The 9,626-nt window shown below is 43.8% G+C and overlaps 2 protein-coding genes across 2 annotated transcripts; one reads left to right on the top strand and one right to left on the bottom strand.

Moving 5' to 3' along the window:
• Nucleotides 1–1,175: 1,175 nt before the first annotated feature.
• On the top strand, nucleotides 1,176–2,456 carry CCR75_003538 (uncharacterized protein; the record flags this gene model as incomplete). Its single annotated transcript, XM_067961632.1, has 1 exon — nucleotides 1,176–2,456. The coding sequence occupies one exon, from the start codon at nucleotides 1,176–1,178 to the stop codon at nucleotides 2,454–2,456; it is 1,281 nt and encodes a 426-aa protein (XP_067821299.1).
• A 374-nt stretch (nucleotides 2,457–2,830) lies between these two features.
• CCR75_003539 (uncharacterized protein) lies at nucleotides 2,831–5,105 on the bottom strand (the record flags this gene model as incomplete). The annotated part of the gene is made up of 9 exons (XM_067961633.1): nucleotides 2,831–4,017; nucleotides 4,068–4,170; nucleotides 4,232–4,294; nucleotides 4,349–4,380; nucleotides 4,446–4,567; nucleotides 4,631–4,680; nucleotides 4,739–4,793; nucleotides 4,840–4,860; nucleotides 5,005–5,105. 9 exons carry the CDS (start codon nucleotides 5,103–5,105, stop codon nucleotides 3,899–3,901), a joined length of 666 nt encoding a protein of 221 aa, XP_067821300.1. The 3' UTR covers nucleotides 2,831–3,898.
• Nucleotides 5,106–9,626: the final 4,521 nt, after the last annotated feature.

Genomic DNA, 9,626 nt, shown 5'->3' with positions numbered 1-9,626 from the left:
AGCCCTGCCACCTCCCGATGATGTTCGGAGAGGTGGGGAAAATGAGCCCAATCAATATTGAGGCTCATCCTCACGTACACACGCAGAGATGCGGGTCGTGGGAAGGATTTCAAGTGCTACCAAGTGTAGGCGGGCACGTCGTAATGCGGCCACGCTCTACTTAGACACACACCCTAGCACAGCGAGGAAGCGGTTAAACCTGCTTCTCTTGCGTGCAGTGAGGAAGTTGTGGTGGGCGCGCAAGCAACCTCACCCAACACACTTAGTACTTTGGTTAAGTGTCGTCATGGGAGCGGTTATCCGTCTCCTCGTGAGCACTTGCCAAGTAGGAAGTAGTTTTCAGACTGATTTATTTAATAGAATTAAATACAAATACCTATTTTTACCAATTAAAATGTTATCTCTATAGATAACATTTAATATGTATTGCGAGCGTATCTTTCTAGATACCTCGCGTAACGGATGACGCTAGCCGTCATCACGGATGACGCTGGGCGTCATCCCTCCTTATGTGAATGCACCCAAGTGCATCACATCCACAAGGGTTGGTCACAAATGTGCACCACACCCGAGTGCTACTATAATTTAGTAATTGACCATCACCTTAAGTACACCAAGAGTACTTAACGGGGACTGTGTAACATTCGGGCAACTTTAGCCCGTTACACCTACGACATCTTGAAATGCGATCTTAGCAATTGGCGTAGGGACGTTGCGCAGGTAAAATGCGATTATACGTGGGTTTCCGGAGAACTTCATCAACTCGACGCAACAATTCGCCAAGTGCGATTTCATTCGATGCCTTTTCCATGGCTTCGCGATAATCATAAATGAATTAAACCAGTCCGATTGGGCAGAGAGTTTGTTCTGAGCATTGACAGCAGATTCTTCGTGTTATTTGGATCCATTATGTGCTCAGAGGCTATTTTATTTCGCGACTGATTCGTTGAAATGGCAGGGAGGAAAAGCAAGGAAATGAATAGGGTAATATTGTTCCAATATAGGGATAACAAGAAACGATTTAGTCAATCAGAAGTGTTTTGTCTGTGGCAATAGTCAAAACGTCTGTGGCAATAGTCGCACCCTTAATTCGCACGTCGGAGCCGTTTCAGATCTATAGATCTCGGCACTCTTACATAAAAACATTCCCGACTTGTAGCACCACGAAGCGCAGAATGGTGAGGGGCATAATATTCGCTGGATTAAGCGCCTCAAAAGCGCTACTTAGCTTTTATGGGTCTCTTCTGCACTACTGGGTGCGCCGTGGCAGCTACGTTGAATGTCCATTCTTCTCAAATGACCTTCACGCCAAGACATATTTGTATTCGATTGCGCTTTTAAATCCGCTATGGAGCCAGCCCCATTACCGTCACCCAACCTTTTACAAAGACTTGGTCACTAATCTACGTAATGTGGCAATTCCAGGCACAGGTGTGCCTCTATCGCTCCTGAGCTACTCGCGCCTAATTTTGTTCCCTTTTCTTCTCTTCGTGTACCCGTGGCTGTGTGCCATTGGCGCCTTCTTTGAGCTGCCTAAGGAGTATTCAAACAAGCAGGGCAATATCATCGAGCGGTTTTTGCGTACTTTCGAGCAAATTTTCGTGTGCCCTCAGAACTGGTTCGCCTTTTGGCGTATTAATTGCCACGTGGTGAGTCTGCATAGCCTCAAGACCAATTCGCCCGGATACATTATGGAGAACAAGTGGGATTTTCTACTCGAATCGGAAAAAAATGGGATCGCCGTGACGCCTTATTTAAAGACGCCCGGCTCGCTCGTTGTCAAAGACCGCAACGAAGAGGGAGGCATGGGCATTTATATTTTTAAGAACGCTGTGAATGGTGGAGATTGGATAATTCAGGAAAAGCTTGACAATTCGCCGTTTCTTCAGAAGTTGTTGCCAGCGGTATCGCCTCTCTCAACCTTTCGCATTATCACGGCCTCGCGTCACGGTCTAGGCAAGTCTGAGGCGCTAAAAGGAGACGGTAATGGCGTTAAATCTCTCAGCTGCGTATTCCGTGCTGGTCTGGCAGGCGCTGCGACGGACCACAAGTCCATCATGTTCGATGTGGACATGGAATCGGGCAAGATTCTCAAGGGCTCTACCACGACGCATTGGTACAGCGTCGGCTTGCAGCACATGTTTCGCGGAAAGCTCAGCGTCGGTCACGATATCACTAACCACCCAGACACTGGTGTCTCCGTGACAGGCAATGTAATCAAAGAAATCAAGCAGATGAAGGAACTTGCAGAAGAGGCCCATTTTAAGCTCATGAAGGATGTGCCACTTTGCGGGTGGGACGTGGCAATTACCAACTTGGGAGTGCTTCTGCTGGAGGTTAATATCTCGTGTAATTTCTTCCGTGGTTCGTTTGACCAGCCCTGGTACTTCCAGTTTCTGGATGACTGTTTTTGTCATCTAGAGACGCTGCCTATGCCTGTGAAGAAGACGAAGTAACGTTAATTAGCAGGAGTGTTGAAAAGATTACTTTTTTGGGTTGAAGATTTGGGGCAACCCCCAGATACAGTTTTTTCTGTATTGTTATAACTGAATTTTGTTTTACATTCGCATCTTTTTAAACGACATGTTCGCATAAATTGAGACATTGTCAGCTATTTATTTTCCGTTATCACATCTGATTCCTCACAAAATATAATTTTTGACGCATTAACGGGATTAAGCGTCATTTCAGACTCACCAATCAATGCATCGAACCTGGTACACGTCGACACCTCCTCTATACCCGCCATGGACGCTGACTTCTCCTCGAAGCCTGCAGTTTCGTATTCATTATTTGCCATAAACAATGAAACTCGCGTTGCCGGATGAATTATTAAGTAGGCTGGTCTCCTTCCTTTACATTGATGACTTGCTATCCCTGGAGCGTGCAAGTCATTCATGGCGACGAACTTTAGCAATTGCGTGTTTTTGGACCTACGCAAAATTTGACCACCAATGGTCCAGAAGCGAATGTGCGTCTACGCTCGTCAACCTTTTGGCGATGCGACACGGCCCGCATGTGAAGATGCTGACACTCATTGGATGCGCCATACCCGAAGGCTCATTGGTGAAGACAGCCAAATATTTTACAAGCTTAACGCATTTGACAGTGTCAGGCTGTCTCACACTTGCGGATATTGACTTCTCGGCCATTATTCAAGCGTCGAGCCAGCAGTTAATAGAGGTGCGCGCAGTCAAGTGTTTACGGCTAACTGATCACGCGCTGCAAGCGATAGATGGGTACCACTCGCAGTCGCTGGACCTGTTGGACTTCAGCTATTGCAGACAAATTTCTTCAAATGGCTTGGAAGCTGTAATTTGCCGCTGTAAAAACTTGCGCTCGATCAGGTTAAAGGGCTCCCCAGCAGTAACTTCTTCTGTAGTCACTTGCATTGCGAAGAGCTGCCCCAAGGTGGAAACACTTTTAGTTGGAGGGGCTACAAATCTAAATGACGACTGCTTATTAGCTCTTGGGACACACTGCCCTAATTTGACTGCACTCGACATTTCACGAAGCAACCCGTTTGGATGTAGTCGTGGAGGCATTAGTGACTATGCATTGGAGTACCTCGTTTTGCGCTGCCCCCGTTTACAACATCTGGCTATGGGCGGTCAAGGTCGATTAAAGCTTTCGGTTATAAATTCGCTTGCAAAATTTTGCCCCAAACTTGAAACGCTAGATATTGGTGGGTGCCGCAATATTGTTTCGAATCCTATTGAATTAGGTGCAGAACTTAAGCGCTTGCGTGGACTTAACGAGCTGAGCGTCGCATTGATACGAGAATTGAAAGAAGCACAAGTACATTTTATTGCATCTCAATGCCCACAGCTAAAATTGGTGGAGTTCACACTGCCGCGGCCGGAGCTTGTGAAGATGCAATACTTATCATGTGTATGCCTTAATCCACAGCATACTCGCAACTAAAAAATTCTTCAATGGCTCGTGCTTTAGATGTGCTTAGTACTGTCACGTCCAGCAACTTTTCGGCTCCAGCTTGAGCAATCGACGCGATGCTGCCTTTATACAATCATTATTTCTAGTTAAAAGTTGAAGATAAAATTTCGTACCAAACAGATCGAGCAGCATTTCACATTCATCAACTGTAAGAATTGGGAGATTGACTCGTAATATGTCCATGGCATTTTCGTAAGTGAGCAGCTCTTCATTCATCTAGCCGCCAATATTTAATGTAGGGTAAAATTGAGCGCTTGGATGCTAGAGGTCAACTCACGTGTTTGTAAAGTAAGTCAGCCTTCTCCGAAATTTGAAGGTTTAATTTTTCATGAACAGACACCTGCGCAAATTAGTGTGTGTGTATCTGATTAGACAAACTTAAGCAAAAACGAACCACAAGCTTGACAGCACTAGATTGGCTGAAAACTACATTATTATTGATAAACAATGTAAGGCATAGTCACCGTCCTGTGAATTGCGCTACGGATTACCTGGCAAAATTTTAGTATGCATTGATGTGCTGATGGCATGTTGCTGTAGCTCCAAAAAATTTGGTATGGGAAAAATAGCAATCGCAAACACATACTGAAAAGCCTTCTCAGCCTTTTGCAATCTATTATAACATGGATTTCTATTCATTAGTGTCTACCTTCTCTAATTTCACTGATGACTTTACCTTTCGATCGTGCTCTTCGGTGAAAATCCTGGCGTGTCCTTATGGATCAGCTTAGAATTGCGAGATAAATAATCTACATTGATGTTTAATAAGTTAAGTAAGCCTTACCATGAAAGCCGAGGGAGGAAATATGCCCTTTTGCTGTGAGATCATGACGTCTGAGCTGCATCATTAGCCAAAGGCGTTTAATTTAGCTGTTTAATTCATACCGGCAAGGCAACCCGCCGCTTCTATAGAAATATCGAGCAAATTCGTTACAAGGTTGAATACCACATCGCATCTACACTCCTCACCTTTAAGCTGAAATCCATAAATCGCTTTCAGCTCCTTAGCCACTGTTTAATCAGAAAGAATTAAAAACATCATACAACTACCGCTTAAGTCTCATTATGCCTTCAGCAGGTACTGAGTGTGGATTGTACAGAGCCAATTGTCCCGTTGTGCCTTGGCAACAAGTGCCTTTGATGTTTGTCATTAATGGTAATGCGAAATTAAAATGCGCACTTCAACCTTGGAACCAACACTCTAGGAACATGGCAATCTGGTTGGATGAAATATCCAGTCGCCTTTTAAGAGCCTAAGACCCAATAATCTGCAAAACTATTGAATAAATGATGAACAAAGTTCTCTATTTTGGACTCATCTGTGATGCCTACACTTAGGTTCGTAAATCGCTAATGTAGTTTATTTCACATTATGCTTTTGTATCAAAAATAGGAAATATCATTAGAATCCCATTAAAAATGGGTAGTACGAGTGTTCGCCACCAGATAGAAGTCACTTAGTTCTATAGAACTAATAAGGACAACAACTAGGTAAGTCGTACAAGCTTGTGGGGCTTAATAAACTCTAGTTTAAGGGACTCAGTGGCTCGTGATACTGAGTGGGAATTAATGCCCGAAAGTATGCACCTTAGGAATCACCGATTGCAGCGCTTGTCAGGCTTATACTTCACCCCGAAGTTGTAATCCGCGAAAAAAGGTGTCCTTAGGTGAGCTCAATGAGAACAGAAATCTCATGTAGAATAAAAGCTTAAAAGCAAGCCTTAGGAAGGTACTAAACTCTTAAAGATCAAAAGGGGAACTGCACTTTTGTTAAAATTAAAATATAAACGTTACCCTTCTTACATTTAAAATAGATTCCGGCCACCAGATACGTTAAGTTTAAAGTTGGCCTCTGACTTTAAGAGCGAGGTAGCTCCGTTTTCAACATCTGTATTCGGTCTTTTACCTGGATAAAGTAAAGTAACTTAGTGAAACACGGGCCTGTTGCTTTCGTGCCGTGTGACCTTGTCTGTAACGGGGTGTATTCCGTTCCATTAACATCATTTTTGTAACAGATCCATTAATTGTTCTTTTTTGTAAGAGATCCATTAATATTATTTTTTGTAAGAGATCATTGAAACTTATTTTTTATAGGAGATATAATTAATTATTATTCCCTATCAGAGAAAATAAATAAAGAAGTACAAAATTAATATCATCGTTACTTTTTACTTAACAGTTCCAGTATTGCCAAATTGATAATATTGACACAATAAGACATTATTCTATTGATTGGTTGATATAAGTTAAAATAATCCCGCCAATCGTTATAAGACACGATTGTGCGGTGCACAAGGAGACGCCATACTTAGTTGTTTAAAATATAATAAATTCAGTAGTAAATGAAGATCGTTTCGTAGGAAGCTAAATATATTAATACAGTTTTACTTTTCTCTATTTTAAAGCCTTAGTCTAGACCTTCAAGCTTAAGACCTTTAGCTTCATGAAAAACAATCCTCTGTACTCTTGTGTGCGTGAAGTTTCGAGGCACCTCACCTACACTGTAACCAGTGTATGGTTAACTAGTACTGATCAGCACTAGTAAAAAGATGCCCTGTTACACGTGGTAGCACTTCTTAGTCCGCTATACGGCCCATGCACGTTCCATCCAACATGGAGGATGAAGAAGGAGGGAGCTTTCCAGCCCCTCAAGAAGGTATCACGCAACGCATTTGAGTGACCTTGAATGGAGAGCGATCGAATGAATGAGTTCGGTCGTAGGCGGGCCAGCCGTTGGCGTCATAATGTACACTCTGGGCAGAGATATACAGCATGCGGCCATACCCGAATTAATGCAGCACGAGCTCGACAGGGCCCAAGAGATCGTGGCCTTGCTTCACAAGAAAGGCTCTCAACACGCGGATGTGTTGGGAGGACAAGGTGATAAGAATTAGAACTGTTGAGACAGCAGGATTTACATGCTGCTAATTGACCGACGCTTTAGCGACGATCCGAAAGCTTAAAGATCGAAATCTTTTAGTTTAAGGCAGTCGAAGGCGACTCCCTTTGAGATAGTTGGTCGAAATAGACGACGCCATAAAAGCTCGTCGTATCAGTGATGATACGACGAAAGGGTGGAATTTGGCATTTCCAACTTAGCCGGACGTGCCAAATCTTGGGCGTTGGGGCTCATGGTTCACTACCCATTAGTCTTTGGGTCGTACGAGGTCTTTAAGATCCGGCTCAGACAAAAACATTTTAGCCGCCACGTGCCAAATTCAGGGCTCGAGCAGAGCTCCTGGATTTAAAGCAGGGCAAGCGTGATCTAGACGGCTATGCCCAACATACATACTACCTGGTCAGTTGTATCGTTAGTCATCCAATTGGTGAACAAACACCGGAGCGCCCTACTGATCCTGCAACGAAAAAAAGAATTTGCAGGTCTTTTAATAAAAATTGCTCCAGGGGATGAGGTCAACCTCGTCACCCTAAAAATAAAATTGTCAAATTCATTGCCACTTAATTCTTTAGTCGATTTTGGGGCGTCGACCAATTTTATTAGACGCCAATCGCTAGAAGATCGCTGACTCAAATTTATTGGGCACGAAATCCCTCTAGCGAGGATGACAGTGCGCCTAGCAACAGGCGCATCTGTAAGTATATAAACGTGTAGTTGTTATCCAATACACGTAAAAAGGTAAACAGTACGATGTTGATTTCATCGTACTAGATTTGGATGACAAATTTGATGACATCATTGGTTTACCATGGCTCAGGAAGTACGAGCCATGTATATATTGGCAGCATCAAGCCATGACGATGCCTGTCTCCTATTTAACAGATGGCCAACTGATGGACGTCTTGGAGCGTCCACGAGCGTGTGGATGTCCTACGAGTGAGTGCAATGGGCTCACTTATGCTTCAATCGTCGGCATGACTGCACAAGACCTCAGTATGGAAACCCATCACACTGTGGAGTTAGATTCCGATTGCTGTGCACAAGCACAGGCAGCGTCGAAGGTCCACCATTGTGACGTGGACATAGTCACCGACGGCTGTGCACAAGCACATGCAGCGTCGTAGTTCGATCACTTGAATAAGTTGAGTGGTACGAGCCAAGATGCTTGCTTGAAAAGCAACATCCAAGGAAGTTGGAAAAGCCTGTCTAGAGGAGACAGTGCAAAAGTCCTAGATCGACTGGAGAGTCGATTGTAGAGGATCTCACTCTGGTAGCGCAACCACAGCTAGGAAGCAGTTGGGGGAAGTACTCTTCAAATTAAACTTGAGAAAATAACTTTTCAAGAATCTGTGGGAATGAGTCCCCAGAGACCTGCGGTCAAAGGTTCCCACGTACCTTTGAAAATAAGCTTTAAAGAGAAAACGAAGTCATTTAATGTCTAAGTAAACAATGGACCACGTATAGGCTCTTATGCACTTGATCTAAAAGCGCTACCGAAGGTAACTTCGGAGATAACTCAATTGCCAACGCTTGTACCGAAACGGTTCTTGCGTGATTTGCGTTGTGGCAAAGTCAAGCAGATCTGCGTACTTGTCACCGATTACAACTACGTGGCCGATATTTGGTCGGCGAAGATATTTTTTGAGAACGAACGGCTTCTCAGCATTTCATCAAAAGGATAAAAGTATCCTCGATGAGAAGACTCAGATTGAACGTTTTACGCCTCAATCCTGAGTCGTTAAAGAGAAAAAAATACCGAAAGATTTGATCGAATTCGATATTTGTTTCCTGGTTCGTTACCATGCAAGCAGGAGGCTTTCGATACGAAATCGACCTGATACAGGTTCGAAAGACTGAAAGACTGTATCATGAAGCAGTGGTCATTGCGTCGTGAACAAGTACTAGCGATCGACAACTATTTTGCCGATCGCTTGGCAGCAGGCCATGTGAGGGAGTCAACCTCTCCACATAACTCTCCGACATTTTGTGAGTGTAAAGTAACAGGAGGGTGGCGAACTGTGCATGGGTATAATGAATTGAACGCTGGCATAAACGCCGATACCACGAAATACTTAATTATTGATGGTATGTCAAAGAGTACTATCTTTTCGTCAATGAATTCTAATCGATGGATTCTATAAGATCTTTATGCGAGAGCAGAGTATCTCTTTTACAGCAACAAGCACCCCAAGCAGAATGCTATGGGAGTGGCTATATATGCCACAGGGACTTAGTTATGCCTCTGCGACATTCAAAAGATGTGTAACCAATCTGTTAAGTTCGGTGCGGAATTTCAAACCAAGTTATTTTAATGATGTCTTCGTTCATAGCAGAGCCATTATCGGAAAGTCGGAGGTTGAAGTACATCGTATCCACGTTAAAAACGCGTAAACATAAGTTGTATGCAAACCTCAAGAAGTGCATACTCGCTGCAAGCGAAATACCACTTGGGTGCATCGTGGGTGTGTCGATGCAATACGACCCAGACGGCGCAGAGCGCGTCGTCTGTTGTCAATCACGTCAGCCTTTACCAGCTGAACGCAGCTATCAAGTGCATGACAAGGAACTCCTTTACATGAAATATGCACTGGCTAAATTACGGTCTATGTCCTGGTAGATAGACCGTTCATTCGATACACAAAACATGCATCTTAACGCGCGGCAGTAAAAGTCTCCACCTCTCGCAAAAAATGGCGAGATGGTTGACTTTCTTCGCGGAGTATAACATCTCCGTGGATTGTAAACCGGACGACATAACGTTGTCACTGATGCC

Source organism: Bremia lactucae, linkage group LG5 (genome assembly GCF_004359215.1).
Source record: "Bremia lactucae strain SF5 linkage group LG5, whole genome shotgun sequence".
NCBI classification, from domain to species: domain Eukaryota; phylum Oomycota; class Peronosporomycetes; order Peronosporales; family Peronosporaceae; genus Bremia; species Bremia lactucae.
The sequence above is the reverse complement of the archived record's forward strand: the minus strand, read 5'-3'. Positions and strand labels throughout refer to the sequence as shown.